General features: G+C 35.2%; 2 protein-coding genes across 2 annotated transcripts; one reads left to right on the top strand and one right to left on the bottom strand.

The window, feature by feature from the left end:
• Positions 1–7497: 7497 nt before the first annotated feature.
• LOC132283550 (heavy metal-associated isoprenylated plant protein 16-like) lies at positions 7498–8414 on the top strand. Its single transcript, XM_059785513.1, has 3 exons — positions 7498–7640; positions 7749–7827; positions 7988–8414. Exons 1-3 carry the CDS (start codon positions 7635–7637, stop codon positions 8260–8262), a joined length of 360 nt encoding a protein of 119 aa, XP_059641496.1. The 5' UTR covers positions 7498–7634; the 3' UTR covers positions 8263–8414.
• Positions 8415–10203: 1789 nt separating this feature from the next.
• On the bottom strand, positions 10204–18475 carry LOC132286132 (uncharacterized). Its single transcript, XM_059788399.1, has 3 exons — positions 17640–18475; positions 10503–11748; positions 10204–10420 (listed from the first exon to the last, which is right to left on the bottom strand). Exons 1-3 carry the CDS (start codon positions 18378–18380, stop codon positions 10413–10415), a joined length of 1995 nt encoding a protein of 664 aa, XP_059644382.1. The 5' UTR covers positions 18381–18475; the 3' UTR covers positions 10204–10412.
• Between the last annotated feature and the right edge of the window lie 2729 nt (positions 18476–21204).

The following is a 21204-nucleotide window of genomic DNA, read 5'->3' as shown; positions in this document are numbered from 1 at the left end:
GAGTCTTCGTGACATATATGACGAAATAGATGAGGTAACGGAAAGGTTAGGTGATCTAACACTTTTTTGTCTCTTTGCGGATTGTGAACCCGTATGATTTGAAGAGGCGGCACAAGACAAAAAATGGAGAAATGCTATGGATGAAGAAATTAAATCCATAGAGAAGAATGACACATGGGAGCTTGCTATACTTCCAAAAGAGCAAAAGGCAATTGGTGTCAAGTGGGTGTATAAAGCAAAGCATAATGCAAATGGTAAAGTTGAAAAATATAAAGCAAGATTGGTTGCCAAAAGCCCGGAATTGACTATGATGAGGTATTTGCACCCGTAGCTCGTTTGGAAACAATTAGATTGTTAATTTCTTTGGCAGCCCAGAACAATTGGAGAATCCACCAAATGGATGTGAAATCGGCTTTCTTGAATGGGTTTCTTGAAGAAGAGGTGTATGTTCAACAACCCATGGGCTATGTTGTAAAGGGGCAAGAAAACAGAGTCTTGAAATTGAAGAAGGCTTTATATGGCTTGAAGCAAGCACCAAGAGCGTGGAATAGCGAATTGACAAATATTTTCAAGACAATAATTTTTCAAAGTGCCCATATGAACATGCTCTTTACTCCAAAGTAAGTGAGAATGGAGATGTATTTTTTGTTTGCTTGTATGTGGATGATTTAATCTTCACAGGTAGCAATCCAAAAATGTTTGAAGATTTCAAGAAGGTTATGGCTCGAGAGTTCGAGATGACAGATATTGGCATCATGGCTTATTATCTTGGCGTTGAGGTCAAGCAAATGAAGGATGGAATTTTCATTCACCAAGAAGGCTATGCTAAGAAAATTCTTAAGAAATTCAAGATGGAAGATTGTAAATTGGTGAACACGCCCATGAAAGTTGGAATTAAATTGTCAAGAGATGAAGATGGAGAGACGGTGGATCCAACATTTTTCAAAAGTCTTGTTGGAAGCTTGAGATACTTAACATGCACAAGGCCGGACATATTATTTGCGGTTGGGCTTGTTAGTCGGTTTATGGAAAGACCCACCATAACTCATTTCAAGGCGGCTAAGAGGATTCTTCGTTACATCAAAGGTACCCTTGATTTTGGGTTATTCTATTCATTTTCTAATGATTTCAAGCTTGTGGGTTATTGTGATAGCGATTGGGCCGGAGATTTGGATGATAGAAAAAGTACTTCGGGCTATTGTTTTTTCATGGGAAATACTGCTTTTACATGGTGTTCAAAGAAACAACCCATTGTCACCCTCTCAACTTGTGAAGCAGAATATATTGCAGCCACTTCATGTGTTTGTCAAGTAATTTGGTTGAGGAATTTGTTGAAGGAATTACACATGCTACAAGAAGAGTCAACGGAGATTTTTGTGGACAACAAATCAGCAATTGCTTTGGCCAAGAATCCGGTGTTTCATGAACGAAGCAAGCATATTGATATAAGATTTCATTTCATTAGAGAATGTATAACTAAGAAGGAGGTGGAGCTCAAGTTCATCAAGTCACAAGATCAAGTTGCGGATATTTTCACCAAGCCCCTCAAGTTTGCAGATTTTTACAAGTTTAGGAGTTTGCTTGGAGTTGAAAAAAAATCAAGTTTAAGAAGGGGTGTTAGAAATTAAACTTTATTTTATTTGGTGTTTTATATTTATGTGAGTTTTTTATTGGAGTTAGTGGGGGGCATGAGAGTTACAACTAGTAAATGGTCATGTTAGTGGGTTAGTGGGAGTTTTGCCTACTAAATGGTCATGTTAGTGGGTTAGTGGGAGTTTTGCCTACTAAATGATATGTTAGCGGGGTTTTAAGTTTCATTTACATTTATGTTTTGAAGCCTATATAAACCCATGCATTGTACTCATTTTCTATCAAGTGAAATAAAAAGTATTTTCCTCCATTTCTATTCTCTTCCAAATAGTATAGTGTTGTGTGTGTAACTAGGCCACTATTTCCAACAAGCAAGTCGTGAGGCCTGCTGTCAGTTCACCGAAGCTCGGATGCAGGTCGTGAAATCGCTGTTTTTTCACCAGAGCTCACTGGACTAAGATGTTGTTCTTTGGGCTTATCCGGACTGAAATAGAACTTAAGTGCAGCTTGGGTTTCGCCGGAATTAATGGTCACTTGTTGAACTTCTATGGAACTCTCCGTTGATGAAGATTTTGGAGTTCTCCTCTGTTCTGTTCTTTTTATTTCCTTAGAGACTGACCGAACTGAAAACGATCGAGATTCTCCGGCCAAGATTAATGAAGCTCGCTGAACTGGGTTTGTTAATGGAGCTCGAAGTAGGTCCATTAATGAAGCGCCACCGGATTGTTACGAGGTGGATTCGCCGGAGATCACAGGCGAATAGTTGGACCCTTCTCTAGTTACAATTTTTTTTCTTGGATTGGTATCTTCCTGAATCTGAAAGCAAACTGCTTCCTTGTGGCTTTCCAGTAGCTTACTTATATATATATATCATTCGAATTAGAGAATCTAAAATTATTGGGTTACTTGGGTCTTTTCTTTGAAGCTTCAGTTTGGTCACTGGTGATGGTGTGGAGTTCTTGGGTTTGGTCGCAGTCGCCAATGGAGCATGCAGTTTGCGAAGCTCTCTGTTTGTTCAGAGACTATGTAAGCTTGCCGGAATTGGGTTTTTTAAAGGTTATCTCGCTGATGTTTGTTGAAGGACGCTGTTGAGAAAGATGACTCGTGAGGAGTCGTCTAACAAAACCCTAAAGAACGGCAACTTCACATTGCATGAGGTGGTTGTTATTGCAATCAGTTCATACTTTTAGGAGGGTTTAATGCACTTTACTCTAAAATAAAATTATATGTTATTGGCAAAGTTGACAGTGTAAAGATCCAAAGGATTGGTTTAAGTGAGTAAGAACTTCTGAACTTGATTCTGGTGCCTCATAAAGTATTAAGTTTAAAGTTTGAATCCTCTTGGTGCAAACAATTCATCGAGGGGTGTGCGTGAGTTGATAGTGTAATTTAGTCTAATAAAGTCTGGAGAAAATAATATATAAAAATTTGATTAATTCATGTGATTGACTGTAAAATAAATTTTAGTATGAAATTTTTGCTGTTATATAATTTTCACACAATTTTTTTTTTAAACGTTTACGTCTTAATATTTGTATCATGAGGAGTAGATTGTATATTCATTCTACCAACTCTCACTTTCTTGGTGAGCCTCAGCACATTGGCATTCTTCTGAATTGTTGCAAAATACGGAATTTTGGACTTATTTTGCGAAATGATATTACTATTATTATTATTTTTTTCATATTATTATTAAATGATACTATTGTTGAGTAATCACATAAAGGGTTTGTTGACACAATATTTAGTTTGTGTTTATCTCCCCCAAAATGATGTGTGAGGCAATTAATTATTAATCAGCCAAGTAGTCTAATAAATTGAGGACCTGTTTTGCACAGTATTACCATTCATCACAACACATTAATGAAGGTAAAATTTATTTGGTGACGTGGGAATAACATGCCTTTGAATTTATGTAGGAATTGCTATTTCTGTTGTTGAAAAAGATTTTATATATATCCAACGTTGAATTTAGCTTGTATAATTGCACAAAATGAAAAGCTTCAAATTGAAGATCCATAGAAGTGAATATAATTCCCATGATGCCTGTTCGAGAGTCAAGAATTCTATATTTATAATTTTTTCCGCCCAACATAACTAACAACGACTTCCCATAGTTAGATCTTACCTAACATATAAAGTCAATCATAATCCAACTTTTAACTGTAACTATTCAATCTGAATTCAACTCATCCTTTATTTTTAAACTCATCCTTTGCAACTTGAGCTAAGATTTTGGGTTAGTGAGTTATGTTAATTTGGATTACTTATATGACCAATCTCAGCGCTGAAAACTTAATTTGATCATGAGTTAATTTCATATTAAATTACTCTTAAATACAAAATTTTTAATAAGCTTAACGTAAATTTTTTAATAAATTACAAATAGATTGTTAGAGAACTAATACTCCAAAGTGTTAACATGCAATAAATCAAATTAAATAAAGAAAGTTAAAAATAAAAAAATTTGGCTATAATTTGAATATTATATATAATATATTTAAAATTAAAATATATATATATATAAAATATTAAAATTCGAATTTGGACTTTGGTTGCTAGTACCTCAACCCAAATTCAAAACCTTATGAAGTTCATGTTAAAAAATTTCGACCCAGGCCAAACCCTAACTATAAAAATAATTATCCAAATTTGCAAAAATTTGGATTGAGCTCAAGAGAAGTTAGCAGTTCAATCTCCTAGAGGAACTATAAATACATACATATATATATATATACACATACCATGATCAATGTCTTACTTAATTTTGTTTGAGCTCAAAAACTATGATTCTTTCTATTAAATACATATTAAACCGAGTTAATATTGTATTGAAGATGAGAATCCTAAATCAAATTTTTTCTAAGATATATTCTCGTGTAACAAATCAAAATTTGAGAATTTTAAAAAATGCTGCCTCAATGGAGAGAGAGAAGACGGAGAAGAAAATTTTAGAGGCGTTTGACATTTAAACATGGTCGTTCTTTATTTAATTTTTTATATTTTAAATTAAATATTCCAGTTTATGGTGTGTGTTCAATCTTTTACATCAAAATTACTAATATATTGGACCAGTACAACAACCATGGGCCATGGGTATGGCCCATGGGTTGATGTTGATTCTTCCTAATATTATTAATAAATAATGACTCATGACCTACTCTACTGGTTGACTTGGACAAGTCAAGTCCATGATTCAAGTCTTTCTCCGCGAGTCCGCGTAGTGTGAAACTCTATTTATTGAACGAAGAATATGCTGCTTCAACTTGTGATACAAAACAAACTACAAACCTTTTTTATTATACCCATTTGGGACTCAATTTGCTTTTGTATTAATTTGAAACAAAATAAATATTTTGCTATAAAGTATTTTGAATCATAATTAAAAGTATATTTAGTAAAATTAATTTGTTGTAAGGTTGTTGAATTTAAAATTTTAAATACGAGTTTGATAAAATAAATAAAAGAAGTGTTGTAAGTTTTAAAAATATAATGATTAGGTTAAAAATATCGTTTAAGAGTTTATTTATTTATTTATTTTTTACTATTCATCAATATGTAAACATTGCTACAGTGTTAAGACATTTAAACATTGCTACAGTGTTAAGACATGTAAAAAGTTAAGACATGTACAAAAATATCAAATTAGTATTTTTATTTTTAACCACTATTCACGAAATGTTTAGATACCGTGCAAAACAAATTTTTTCTACCAAACATCTTTTTTTTATTGTTCATTGTTATACTACCCGACAAAAACATAAATACAAAATATAATGCATACCAAACAAAGATTAATATTTTTTTAAAATTTATTTAACAGTACTTTTTCTAATTGAGATGTTCTAATAATATATGGTTTAATTGGAGAATTAAGAACAATTGCATCACACGATTGACCACGAGAAGACCGTCATTCTCGTAACAATATAAATATACATATTTATAATATATCGTTTATTGTTAGTTAAACTTTAATAAATTTAATTGAGAAGGAAAAATCATGAATGAACTTATATGAAGTCATCTCACCAGCGTTAGATTTCTTTTTATTATTATTATTATTATTATTATTTATTTTGCGTGATTATTTGACTAACTTTTGAATAATTTGTAAATGTGATTATTTGTATATATTCGACTTATTTTTTAACCAGTTTTGAGATTTCAAAACATTTGAGTGAATAAATTAAACATCGATTCTTACAAAACAATGAAAACACAATTAAAGTGTCTAATGTCACACTTAGTTTGTATATAATATACATAAATATATTATCTCATTTTTTAGGTGAGTCCTAGCATAGTGTAAAGAGTAGTGTGAAGCGTGATAAATATTTGTACACTGATATTTATGTATTCTAAAGTTTTTGTATCTGATGTGATTTTTTAGTATCAAAGTAAAATTCATTCAACCCTTGAAATCATTATTAAATAAATCAAGTAAAATATGCATATTCTTACTGTGTTTATATGATCTATTTTTTTTACTTAATTTCACAACATTGTGATTTTTTTATAAAATAAATTATTGAATATTCAGATAACCGTCTAGTACTCGGTTAACAAAAATTTACTATTTTAATTTCTTGATAAAAAAACAATAGTAACTCATCTTTAGCTGTAAGTATTACATTATCAATAGCACCAAGTACCCAATAATTTACTCTTTTGGTGGTTGTACTGAAGATGACATTTTGGGATTTAATTTGTTAAATTTGGCCGTATATTTAACATAATACTGTGTGATCGATCAGACTTCATCTACTCAAAAATGACTTTTGAGGTAATTATTATAAATTAATCACTTATAAATAGAGATATCTTGCACAACATTCCCATTTATAACAAACTATATCCGTGGGAGGCTTCTTGTCAATCATATTCACCACACCAAAATGAAGGTATAATTTGGTCACGTAGGAATAACATGTACTTGTATTTCTGTGTAGGAAATTACTATTTCTGCAGTTCAAAAGGATTATATATATATATATATATATATATGTATCCTAAATTGAATTTTGCAATCATATGGTTTAATTATTTTTAACCCTTCTTACTTTACAACCTGGCTCCACCCCCGTGTCTAGGTGTAATTGGAGGTGTATCGACCTCTCTCTCTTTTATGTGTCTCTTTCATATATTATATAGGTTGACCGGACATGAAATGATGTCGGATTTTTTTCGGGCTAGCTCATCTTGACCCAAGTTCGGGATGGAACGAGTTCGGATTGAGCTTCTTGAACTTGCACATGTAGTAAGCAATATTGCTGTATACATTTGGCTTTGGTCACAAGTGATTTGAAAGAGAAGTAGAGAAAATCAATTAATAGTCCAAACTCACTAACATGCATATGGGGCGGACGAATACTAAATCTAACAAAGAAAGTGGGGGATGGAAGAAATGCAATAGAAGGTGTTGGTGCCTTTGTGATCATAAATTGGAGTTAACCAACCCCACGCTTTTCAAATCCATTTATTGTCACACTAAATTTCTATATGAGATGTGGGATTGAATGCATGAAAAACAATAAATCACTCAACATACGTGGCAGAAGTTTCCATAACCTTTGTCCGTACGTATATTCTCTATTCATTATACCAACCATATACCGAATATATCTCAAACTATCACATGGTTTCTATTTTGTATAATTAAAATATCATATGGTTGAGCAGTGGAATATTGTCATTTTCATTCACAAAATATAATAGTGTGTGTATATATATATATATATATATGAATATACGCGTTTGTTGCGTGTCCTTCTGGGAGGATTCTTTGGTGATGACTTTTGGGGCCTACCGGTATTTGACTAATCACAGTAGTACGTAAAGACTGCCTACGTTGATCGAGTCCATTTACGATGGGAACCATCACTATAAATAGAGGCCATAACTCGCACTCCATTCACATACTCGATCATAACACACCAACACATTCAAGTACCGCTCCACCGTTCTCAAACTCCATCTATTGCGTCTTTGTTTTTTTTTTTTGGTTCGTTCATCATATTCACCAAACAGGAGGGAGGATCAAAATGAAGGTATATATATAATTTTATTTATGTATGTGTATATCGGGAAATAGACTGCACTTGCAATGGATTTTATATGATTATAAAGCTAAATGTGATTTGGGTTTTTGATTGCAGCAAAAGCTAGTGATCAAAATGTCCTTGAATGGACAGAAGTCTCGTTCCAAAGCCATGAAGATAGTAGTGGGTATTTCAGGTAAATTTGGTTTCTTCTTTAAGCCAGCGTAACAGTTTTTTTGTTTAAAATTTTTGTACCAATCAGTAAAGCTTGTAGTTTTTCCAATTTTGCTTGGAATTTAGAAAATATACGTACGCATATTTATATATGTATGGCTAAAAGTATGTATGTTGTGCAGGAGTGGAGTCAGCAGCTTTACAGGGTGCGGACAAGAACCAGATAGAGGTAACCGGGGATGGGGTGGACGCGGTTGAGCTGACGACGGCGCTGAGAAAGAGCAAGAGCGTGGGGTATGCGGAGCTGGTAAGCGTCACTGCAGTTGGTGAGAAGAAGCCGGAAGAGAAGCAAAATGAGGTGCAGCCTCCCCTGATTTGGACCACTTCTTACCAATACCCGCCTTACCAAATGGTTTATCAATACCCCAACCAAGACCCCAATTGCTCTATTATGTGATTAATTGTTTGTAATGAAGAGCAATTTGTGTTGCTTTTTAGAGGATTTTGTATTTATAGGAGGAGATCGAGGAGGGAATAATACCACCTGATGATGCTTATTTGGGACATATATATATACTGTTTTTTTTGGCAGAAACAAACTAAGTTCGAATATTGGAATGGCAGTTTCAAACCCTGCAGAGCTGTGCTTGTTTGTTTTATGTACTACTATTAATTACTATTAATCTTTGAACACTTATATTAACTCTTTCTTATTGGTAAGTCAAATAAACATGACAATAAATATGGATTCTTCAAATCTAGAGACAAGGAAGAAAAATTACTCAAAATAATATGTCAATCAAAAAAATCATTTGAGAAAGATAAATAGTTAACAAAAAATTTTAAAAGAAAAGAAAAATGAGAGAATTTTGAAAGAGTAAAAAATTAGACTTTGATTCAAAAATGAATATTTGACCACCCCCCTCCTAGCCAACTTCATATATCGGTTAAAGCCTACAACCATGGAACCCACTATAAATCTATCTCCTCTAATTTTTTTTTTTTTTTCTATTTTTTCCCCTTCTTTTTTGTCCTCTCTCTTGGGGTGAAAATCATATTAGCCATGTATGATACTAGTTGAAAACGATATAGAAAAAAAAAAAAAAAATGGGGGATCATTTGAGTCACTGCATTTCATAAAGAGAATTACAGATTCGCTTATAAACTTTGAGCCTCAAAATCTGAAAGAGAGCGGAGAAGAAGAGAAAAATAAAGGGTTTTTTTTAAAAAAAATAATTACAGTAATTCAATATGTCATAGAGTACTAATAACTTATTTTTACGTGTCAATTTTGTGTGTGTATTGTGGTATGGCAGTTTCAAACCCTGCAGATCGAGCTGTGGTTCTTTGTTTTATGTACTACTATTACTTTTACGGGTTTACTTCAAAGCAAGCATGTTTTATTTTGTTAATCTTGCGCAAAGATAGAGAACAAGTGTTTGAACGTCTATATCAACACTTTCTTACCATTAAGTCCTTTAATTGGTCACTTGATTTGAAAGATAACAAACTGCAAATCAGAATATCATTACATATATGGATCATTTAAGAGTACTATCATCTTGAATTGGGCTCACCCATAGTGGACTCGGATCCACAGAATTTGCTGTATGTGAGACACAGCTAGTTTCCCTTCCCGGCCCAGTAAAGTCTCTTGAATGTCATAACAGCTGCAGCAGCCTCTTTCTGGCCGGGCATTATTGTTTGCAAGTAAGACAACATTTCCATAAGTAATGATACGCAATGGCCCCTTGCTCATTAGACCACTATGATGTTGAAATGATCATGAAAGTAGGCAATTCTATGAGACATGACCGTTTAAAAACAAGCTTAGAAATGATGATAATAGTCGTCAATTATATATAAAATTTTATCTGTGTAGGTCTTATGACTGATCATCGTCGAGCCCCACGTTGTCCAACAATAAAGCTAATTTTTTTGTCATTTTCATGACATGGGAACATTCGTCAAATGTAAATTGACACGGGCAGCCAAGCAATAAAAATAAACCTGTTATCATCTTCGTTTTCCTGAAAGCTTTAGAGGGGAACTTAAATTGACTCCCAACGTTGAATATCCAAAGTGAAAGGGAAAAAAGCAAGAGAGAGTACAGAGTGGGTCAAAAGTTGCAACGATGAAACAACAAAATTCTGCAGACTTCAGGCTACCCATATTTCCAACACGAACCCTCCAGAAAGATCCCAAATTACAAGATCTACGACTTCTGGGAAGAGACATGAACCTAAAAGAACTAGTTGCATCCATGATCCACCAGCAGCACTTCTGTTTATCATAACAAGAAACAATAGTGGGGTGATCTCAATCTTTTTGGTTCAGCAACAAACCATTCCAAAATGAGTAATCATAACCAAATGCCCAATAATTACCAGCATGCAAGTTCAAAGAAAATTGTCGGCATTTCATTAAGTTAAAACCACGAGGTAGAACATTGACCACCGGAAACAAAAAATAATAACCATCATATGAAACCAACAGGACCAAGAAAACAACCAAAAACAAGTTATTTTTTGCACAGAGAAACCAAATAGGGCACAAAATAATCTGCTGCAACATGTCCCACACACAGCTAGCTCATTTGTTTGCATGTCAAGTCCCTGCAAGATGACATGATCAGGAGTGACTAAATAATCTGGGATTGAAATAGTTTGAAGAGCTACAATATTTTAAATTACTCACCTTCTGTAGCTACATAGTCCAGTGGAGTATTTAGACCCATGCCTTCAGATTCCGGAGCACCATTTACGGATTTTGTCTGTAAGGCTGACTGCGGCTGAGCTTTGGGTACAGCTTCCTGGCCAGCAAATTGAGCGCTGGCTTCTGACACTTGAGGGTTGGGATCTTGTTTCAATCCAGAACCTGTAAATGTTGCAGCAGGTGCTCCATTATGAGCTTGAGGAGGCATATAAGCCCCTGGAGGAGGATATGAGCCCTGATGACCATAAAAAGCTTGTTGAGGACCTTGAGGAAGTAATAAACTTTGCGCGATAGGGTTAGGAGGGTAAAGAGCCTGAAGCCCCATTGGCCCATACATAGCTTGGTGACCTTCAAATCGTTTGAGCTTAGAAATGTGTTTTTTACCAGCGAGATGGCGGTCAAAAACCTCCTGTGTATCACACTTGACATTGCACAAGTCACAGATCAAGGGAATCACCACTTTAGGTTTAGGAGGTTCAACTGGCCACCTTGGTGTATCAGAAGTTTTCATGCGCTTCCCTCCACGGCCACCTCTCATCTTCCGTTTCATTCCACGCCTCTGATTGTCAAAGCGATTCATCGAAGGCCTCCTTGCTTGGACATTGGACTGTTCATTCTCCACTTTATTTTCATCGGTAACACCTCCATTTGGTAAATTTGCTGGCAGAGTCTCCTTGTTCTCTTCACCCTCCCGGACATTTTCTGGCTGCAAAGTCGCTTCAGGATTCAAATCAGAAACAGGTTTTTGCTCATTCTCAGTGACAGGTTTGCTAGCACTTTTCAACTCTTCAAACCTTTGCAAATTCTTTTTGTGTCGCTTTCCATTCTTGTGCTGCTCAAGGATTTCCAAGCTAGTGCAATCAACCCTACATAATTCACACCATGCAACTTGTGGATGTGGCCGGTTAGGAACTGCACTTCCCTGCACCAGTGCAGATGTCTCAGTAGGTACTGCATCTTGGAGTTCCTCTTCATGATTATCAGCTGAAGGTTCTGCCTCTTCTGTTAATTCTTCCTCTTCAGCTGAAGGTTCTGGATTGGAAGATGACGTTGCATCATGTGGTGCAGAGCCCCTAGGACCACCCCTGCCCCGACCACGTCCTTTCCCACGGAATGGTGGCCCTAAGCCACCTGACCTGGGAGGGCGATTGCCAAAATTTCCCCGGCCACCACCTCTAAATTGCCCACCACCCCTTCTACCGCCACCCCTGTATGGAGACCGACCAACCTGCAGAGTAGGTCTCAAAAGGGTTCTCATGATTTTAAAATTTGGAGCAAACATAAACATTCTTGCTAGTTGTTGAGGGAAAAGATATAAAACAAAAGAAGAAATTCTGGGGAAGATCACTGATAAAAAAAAAATACATATGGGGAAGATCAAGGCAGCCTAGTTACCTATATCACGAACACATTAAAAACACCACTTTCAGCTTCACCCTAAAATGTTGTTGTAATTTATTTAAGCTTTTAAAGAGACCTCTATCTGCATTGCCAAGTAGTTGATTTATCACGGGCAGACAGTACTTGTATCAAGCATTTGCCCATGATGTGTTATTTCACTTCATATGGAGCAAAAAAAGAAATGATGTTAGAAAGTACCATTGAGAAAGAGAGAATGTAATGGATAAAAGTAAATGTTGCAAGGGAGACCTAACATTCTGTGCATGAGAAAAATCTTCATGCTGTCTTTTTCTCACGTAGTCTTGCTACAGGTTCCGTCACCTTAGCTGGCAGACCTCTTCCAAAATCCACAGAAAATGGATACCCAATTTGAGTCTTTTCCACAATTATATGAGATCAATGAGGTGAACTAGGGCAACTTGTCGGGTTAAGGGCAACAGGGCCCAACTCAAGGAACAAAACTTTAACCCAAGCCTGAGACCGAGCCCTAACCCGACCTCAACCCGAACATATTTTTGTAAACTCAGGTTAGGGTCAAGATTGTAGTGTTATGTTTAGGTTGATCAGGTTAATCTTGAGTTAGTGGGGTTAAACTCAGGTAAAACTCATGTTATAAATACTTCAATAAAAATAGATTACTAATTTAGTTATAGGCCGGATTAAGGTTGGGCTAGGGTTACTTGACGCATCTGCCCAAGCTCAAACAAAATTGAAGTCACATTGAAAAAATTCAACTCAAGCCCAACCCGAGCAACAAAAAAAGCTGCGCAAGCCAGTGGAAAGATCGGGTTGTGCTTGGGCTGGATTCGTGTTGGCTCACCCAAATTGTACCCCTAGCAATCAATCCACAATATGTATGTAGATGAATTGTTTTTAATAACCTCACATCAACCTCTCATGAAAATCTTTGGACACCAAGGGCAACATATTCCTTGCTTAGAACAGAATAGTAGTAATATTAAACAAATCATTTGTCCCAAGTCCCAACTACTCAAGATTCATGATAAAATAAATGAGACATGTTCCCTGTTCAAAGTTTATGTCCGTTCAGGTCCTGTTGGAGATATTAAGTTGTCTATTAGCCACTAGCAACCCTCCCCTCTCTCCCAAGGCTTGGGACCCACATCGTGCATGAGATAGATGGAGTACTTAGAATATAATAATTACCTCCAACAAAAAGAATTATATAAATAAAGAGATGGCAATCAGTGACCACTGAACTCATTTCAAATGCTACAAGGAACAAAATAGACACATTTTCAAATTTCCGGTGAATCAACTAGGATTGACTATGTAACTATGCATTGTCCAAAGGGAGACCAAAATCAGAGCATCATGAAGAAAGTGGTTGGATTTATTCTCATCAAAAGGAAGTGACTACAAATGCTAACCTTAAAGCATTGTGGAAACAAAATGAAAAGATCTTTCACTAAATTTACATCAACTGTAAACAACACCTATATATAATGCCATTTTCCCATTGTGACGTATCATAGTGGTTAAAGCTACATCATCAATGATGTATTCAGAAAATAGCTTCAAAATCCAGGCGCTATTTTTGTCAAAGCTATAGAAGAATGAAATTTGTCGAAAACAAAATTTAAGGTCCCTTTTGGTTCTTGGAAAGAACAAGAGAAGAGAAAATGACATGCTTAAAAATAGCTGCCTTGTAGAATATTTTCAAGAATTTTCTTAAACCTAATTATTTTCAATGCCCTTGCAAAGCCAACTGCTCGAAATTAAAGAAAGCAAACTCCTTTAAGCAGGGACGAAATGTTCTCTGTATGCTGGCTATTTTGGTCAAAGCTAGAGAAGATTGAAATTTGGCCAAAACAAAATGTCAAACTCCCTTTTGGTAACAATGCAAAAGAAACAAGAAGCTTAAAAATGATCGTAAATGACTGCCTTGTAGAGTGTTTTCAAGAATTCTCACTCCTAATTCTTTTAATGTACTTATAAAGCTAGCTGCTCAAAATAAGGAAAGCAGATTCCTTCAGAGCACAAACCGTCTGTAGGTACACGATTTCATTATTTGAATAGTAACAACAAAAACACTTCACAATGGGAGAATCTGGAGGCATTTGCTAGACGAGCATTAAGAAGTTTTGCTCGACAGTGATAGAAAAATTTACGAGTCGTCATTGACTACATGAAAACACGGGTTGTTAGAAAAGAAGATATGTGCAAGTCAAATACTCCCTCCGTCTCAAATTAAAAGTTCCCTTTGGGAACTGTGACTCACAAAGGGGACTTAATTTGAGACAGAGGGAGTAAAATTTAGACTTATTTCAGGTAGAACTCAATGAAGGCTCGTGTCCTACAGGTCCAAACCCCAAACGGAAGAGTAACTTGTGTTAGGACAGCTAGCATAAAACTTCTGGTCAAATTTATAGTAGCAGGAATCACTACTTATAAAAAAATAAAAAATAAATAAAAATAGTAGCAGGAACCATAAAAGAGGTTCGTTTAGCCAAAGCCTAACTAAAGGGACAATACTTGCCTACTCACCGGTGAGTAGGAACCTCATCCTCACCACAGATGTGGCACAATTATAGAATGATATATGTCAATTTTGAATTAAAAAAATAAGAGCGGGAAAAGTAAGATTATATTTTATTTTCTTCTTTTACATATTTTACATTCAAAATGGATAGTGTAATTTAATCATCGTGCCACATCGGTGGTGAGGACAAGGTTTACTCACCAGCGAGTAGGCAGGTACTTTTCTAAATAAAATGGAGTTAATAATGCTTAATTGTATTAGCTGAGCCGACTCTCTGTTTTAAATTAGAAATACTAAATTTATATATAAATAAAAACTTCATAATTTTGTTTAAGGAGTCAGTTAGGCCCATCAAAGTTTCAAAATCGAGTAAGTTGACTCAAGGGTACAAACCTTTAGTGTCATTTTATCATCGGTGGTGAGGACAACGTTTACTCACCAGCGAGTAGGCAGGTACTTTTCTAAATAAAATGGAGTTAATAATGCTTTATTGTATTAGCTGAGCCGACTCTCTGTTTTAAATTAGAAATACTAAATTTATATATAAATAAAAACTTCATAATTTTGTTTAAGGAGTCAGTGAGGCCCATCAAAGTTTCAAAATCAAGTAAGTTGACTCAAGGGTACAAACCTTTAGAATGCCCTACCCACCATGACCAGAATGAAAAGATAACACTCACAAGTCACAACGTTAACAACGTTTCAACTACATTCCTTCATTTATACATGGAAAATAAACATGCAGAGAATTTAAAGGCCATACCTATAGCTTTTGCAAGAAATCCAATGGCAACGAGAATCCAAAAACATGTGAGGGCATTGTCGAACAAAAAAGACGGGGCGCCTGATTCAAATTCTCCTAGTAGGAAAATCACATAGTTTAGCAACTCCGTTGTCCTAATTGAATTTATTGTTCTACCAATCTATTAGAATTTCAGCTAATGAAAAGGAAACGTCACGACTAGGGCTGAAGTCATGGTGGGCTCACACACAACATGATTCCTCAGAAATTCAACGAGCTCAAGCTCAGTTGGCTCATTTCAACTGTTCTGTATTACTTGCCTAAATTCAAGGTTCAAGAATTATGTACGTGTAGAGTCTAAATAAAACAAACCTGGTACTGGGTAAACCCTAAGGTAATAAAATAATGCAGGAATTTAATCTAACAAATCTTCCAACTGAAAATGGCAAGCATTGAGTCTCAGGTTCAATCCTTGTGCCTACATTTTTTTTTTTTTTTTTGGGTGACAGGACAAGAGTTCTTGAGCTTTTACAGTTACGTTGAGAGACTAACCAAGTACCACCTAGCCTACGAGGCAGGTGTAATCATCAAGCCTACATTTTGGCCGAGATTCACCCCAATAATGAGCCAACCTCACTTTGCTTGTATATAGCCCTAGTCGTGAGCGTCAACAAAACTAACTTTGCTTATTATATAGTGCCCTAGCCGTGAGCGTCCACAAATTCTATCCAACACAGAAAATAATGGAAACCATCTTCTACTTTCATTCCAAGGAAAATGTCCAAATTTGTTCCTTGTCAAATTAAGTTGTGGGCCATACAAAATATAAATCATCATATAGGTCCCAAGAATTATAGATCATCAAAAAATGAAGGCATTGAGCTGTGCTTTCAGAGCATGTCCCAGTAGAAAATTTTGAAAACACGTCCCAATATGCATTCTAAAACACTGTTCAAAAGTGTTTGATTCCCAAGCATGCCACTAACCTAATTGATGTTTTGGCTCAGCAACTTCCTTTCCTCAAGCTCAAAGAACTTGCCTTCTATTATTCTTTGACAAATGTAATTTATTTTTCTCCATTGTTCTGTTTGCTTCTAAAGGAAAATGAAAAGGACAGGAAATGACTACTGAAAGAATGACAGGACCAACCATGTTTCTCCACATCCTCAACGCATCTTGCTCCAGACGGTTGGCAGCACGAAGGCATTAGATCTTGCACACCTCAAAAACTCTCAAATAGAAACCTGAACAATCATCCAAGTAAAAGAAAAAGAACAAAACACGTTGCTCAAATAAAAAACTTTAAGTTGGTCTCCAAAAAACCATGAGATATAAAAATCGAGTTGAAAGGTTCTTATAAGCTATAGCATTAATTTGACTTATCAAAAAAAAGCTATAGCATAATTTGTCTTCCAGATGGATGGAGTCAACTGAAGCAATGAAAATGATTAGAATGCCTACCTCAACTGTGAGGCATACATATGGTTTAGTAAATAAGGCCAGATAATTTAGGAAAGAAATACCATGAAAGTGGCTCAATAACATAGAAGGATAAGGTTCTTCCAGATCAAATGATGACTATCAAACTCACCATGAGTCAACAAAAATATTAACCCACGGAAGATATGGAAAGAGAGGCATCACTTGATCTAAAGGAGAACGATGATCTTTAAATGAAACAGACAGATGATGCTAAGAATTCTGATAATATTCCTCAATGGAATGCCACCCATGGATTTTGATACACTTCTCAAGTGTATTAGAATATCTGATTATATATAATCACGAAAGCATTACAAAAAAATTCTTAGAAAGAGTACCAAGCCAATACGGTCCATAGAAAGATCAGCAGAAACAGCAGTATACACCTAAGAACATTTTATTCTTAATAGTGGTAAAGGATACGATCAATTAAGAATAAAATTCTTCAGTTGATTGTATGAATAACAAGAACCAAATTACTAAAATATTGATTATACATGTTCGATAAACAGAAGGGGTTGATTTATGAATCTTTTTGCATTTGGTTGTCTTCTCCATTCCAATGTGAGAGTTATTTTCTAGTCGTTGGTTAGGTTTTCATGCTCCCGGACTGTGAGGAGTTTTTGCCTACAGATTTTTCTATGGGCTCGCTGTCATCTTCGTTTGGGCATGTAAGCTTCATTGAAGATTCTATTTATTTATTTATTTTTGGATTAATAAAACTAAATTCCCCTACTGCAAAAATAGATGTACAGAATACAGGATTTTAATTTAACATAAATATAAGTAGTTTAATTAAACAACATTAAAAGAAGAAAGAATGTTTACTTACTGAGCAAAACATGCAAAATCAGAGAGATCATTCACATCAAAGAAGCCACACAGCTAATTATAAATAACCAGCTCAAAGCTATAAAACAACCATTATTAAGTGAAAGCTCCAATTACACAAGTTTACAGAAAATGACTGATTTGATCAAGAACAACCTACCGGCGGATGCATTGGCCCCCGTCCATGATGCATCGGCCCAGGCCCCATCATCGGCCCCGGATCCATCTTCATCCCATATCCCCCACCTCTTCCGTGCCACTGCCGCTCCTGAAACCCCGCCATCGCCCTCTCCGCGGCATCCATAGTCCCAGCAAATTGAGTCAATTGCGACAATGCTGCCACGGCAGCTGCAGCGGCCGCATTCAGTCCGACCGGAACTGGGTATCCCGAAATCTGCTGCTCCCCAACCGGCGGCGCTTGTTGCGGATAATAAGCACTCTGCTGGTGCTGCACCTGAACTTGCCCCTGCCCTGAAACCGCCGCTGCGCCACCAGATTCACCGGATTGGGGCGGCGCTTCGTGCGGAATTGAAACCCCCGGAGGATGAACCGGTGCCAATTCGGGCTGTGAATAATGTTGATGTTGTGGCTGTTGCTGATACTCATTGGTGGAATCGGATTGGTAATAGGCGTATTGTTGTTGCGATTGCGGTGGTTGTGGTTGCGAGTGTTGTGATTGTTGTGGGTCTTGGTATTGGTAATATGGATAATAAGATTGATCATAGGATTGAACAACCTGAGATGGATCATAGGACTGTGAAGCATAGTTTTGAATTTGCTGCTGCTGTTGTTGTTGTTGGGCTTGTTCCTGTTGTTGTTGTTGGCGTTGGTGTTCCAGAAATTGTTGTTGGAGCTGTTGGAGCTGTTGTTGCTGAGCTTCTGTGAGAGATGAGAAATCCATAATTGTTCTTGCTGATTGGTCAGCTTTTCATGGAAATTAGGGTTTTGATGTGTTGTTTTGAGTCGCTCTCCCCATTTGGGGGTGAGAATAGAAGGGTTGTGCGTGTGAATCGAGATTGGGTATTTATAGTAGAATCTGAATTGACTCTATTGTGCCTCACACGTGCTTACCCCTGATTTGTAGAAAAATCTTCTAGAAGTAGAACCTACACACTGGAATTTTGCAGTCCACAAAATTGAAATTTCCTTTAAATAACTTGGTAACAAAGACCAAAATGAAAACAAAAAATTTAAAATTATTTTTCAAATGAAAACAAAAAATTTAAAATTATTTTTCAAATGAAAACAAAGTAATAACTGTGCCAACCTAATTGCACTTAAAGTTGTTAACCCAGCCCAATTTATGATAATTTAACCACTTTTAATAAAGGTGGTTTTTTTAATGAATGTATTGTGATGTGTGAAAATAATAATAATAATAATTTTGCCAAATGCTATAGTCTAATACAAATTATACATGTAAGGTCAAAACTATTGTAAAGTTCTTTCCTTTTTTTGGTAATAATTTTAATCCAATAAGATGAGATTAAATATCAATACAATTCATTTACGTTTTCTCTTCTACAAATTTTATATGAAAGAATAAAAAACATTAAAAAAATAAAAAATGCATCGAAAACATAAACAAATAAAAAATAGTCTCTTTTCTCTTCATAACGTACTACTGGACAAGGTGTATGTATAGGGTGAGTTGAGCATGCTACATCGTTATATATTCAGCCAATGAAAATCTAATGAATAAGTTTATGCGAAACTATTTTGGACAATTTTTTTCAAGTGCTGGGATCCATTTTTCATTAATTGGACATACGAATAACACGGCATGTTCATTCACCTGATATATTCTCCTGACAAGGTTATGTGAACCGAATCATTTGTCTGTGGCTTAACCCAATATAGCTAAATGTATGACCAAATACCCAAATGGCATCAATATCAAGTAAAACTTTTGACGGATTAATCACTAAGCTATAGTCCCCTTCAATCATCATTTATGTTAAACTCTCATGTCAGGGTTGGCCCTGAGAATTCTAAAAATTGAGAGTCATAAACAAACTTTCAAATGCAAAACCTTTATATACAAGGTTTCACCTGCACAAAAAATTTGTAAGAGTGTAAAATTTTCATTAAAATAAGACCATAAGGCAGCTTAAAATAATTTAAGGCCTTAAGCGAAATTTTATTTTTTTGTCATTTTAATAGTATATTAATATTAAATAATATTTATTTAAAAAATATCATTCTTACTTTGTGAAATGTAAAATTATTAATTAGATTCTTGTATTTAAGTTTGGTTAAAATATATAAATATTTGAAATACGTACATATATATATATATATATATATATATACATATATATATATGCACAAAAATTTATAATAACAAAAGTTAGTAAATAATTAAAGAATAAAAACTTATTAGAAAACTCTAATCCAATGCTCCTACAAATTTTTCAATAGAATAAAATGGGTTCCTACAAATTCTTCAATAGAATAAAATGGGTTCAAATTGATAGTAATGTGAATTGAGGGAAGAAAAAGAACTATAAACTTGTAATGAAAGATGAGAGAGACGACTTGTTGAGAGAGGAGGGAAAGTATATGAAGAATAAGAAAATAAATAAATAAAAGTTAGAAAAAGAATATGAAAATTTTCACCACTTTCCCCAACAACGGTTGAATACATATTTAATATTTATAGCATGTATAACTTACCGAAAAATGAAAAAATTAGTGTTGTTGTAAAAAATGCCAATAAGAGGGAAAAAAAAATTATTTAAGAATATAAATCTTTAGGACCAATATTAAGATTCAGTACGAGGGAAAGGACCAATATTAAGATTCAATACGGGGAAGAGAGAGGGAGAGATATAAATCTTAGGAGCCCAAAATTTCTAGATTGGTTATAGTTTAATAAAAAAACTTGAAGGAGGAGGAGAAATTAAATAGAGAAAATAAAAAGTTATCTTAAGATATAAAATTTTGAGATCCAATATTAAATTTCCATATTGATTAGCTTTTAATAATATTAAGAAATAATTATAATATAACGTATATAAGAAAATTTAAAATTTTGAGACCCTTTCAAATTGGAAACTTTAGACGGCACTTTGGGTAGTCATGTAATTAATAGTTAGAGGGTTATTGAGATACCCTCCGGATCCGACACACGGGTTGATCAGGCCCAGGCCCAAACCCGAGGGAATATCAAACAATTAATATTTTATAATGAACACGGAATACAAAATAAATTAAGAAATGAAATTAAAGCTGGAGAAACTAAAAATAGAATCCGCAAAATATTATAATTATTAAAATCCATCAAACCCAAACTCCAAAACTCCATCAGTTTACAACTTGGGAATCCATCTCTAGTGGACCCCTATTAAACATCCAAACGGAAGATAGAATAACTGTAATAAACGTCCAGAAATAAAACTATAGAGAGAGCCCTACATCGTCGGAAGAGTGAATAGAGACCTCTGCTCAGCACGAACACGTCTAAGTCTGGAACTGTCGTGTACTTGAAAAATAGAGGTGGGTCAGGCCCACGCGCAAGTTCTATACTACTACAATCCAAATAGAGGCCCGATACGCATGTACATCCTAAACAATTCAACAATAGCTAATAGTCCGTAAATATATATATATAGTCACACTAAAGGACTCTCACTGGACTACAGGCCGGTCTCAACCTGAATAGAGGTAACATGCTAAAACGCACACGAAGTGGGCATATGTACCTATACCTAAACAGGGTACAC

Source organism: Cornus florida, unplaced genomic scaffold (genome assembly GCF_030987335.1).
Source record: "Cornus florida cultivar Cherokee Brave unplaced genomic scaffold, ASM3098733v1 CherokeeBrave_3.0.0_Hap2_Chr11, whole genome shotgun sequence".
In the NCBI taxonomy this organism is placed as follows: Eukaryota; Viridiplantae; Streptophyta; class Magnoliopsida; order Cornales; family Cornaceae; genus Cornus; species Cornus florida.
This window is presented reverse-complemented; position numbering and strand designations above follow the sequence as displayed.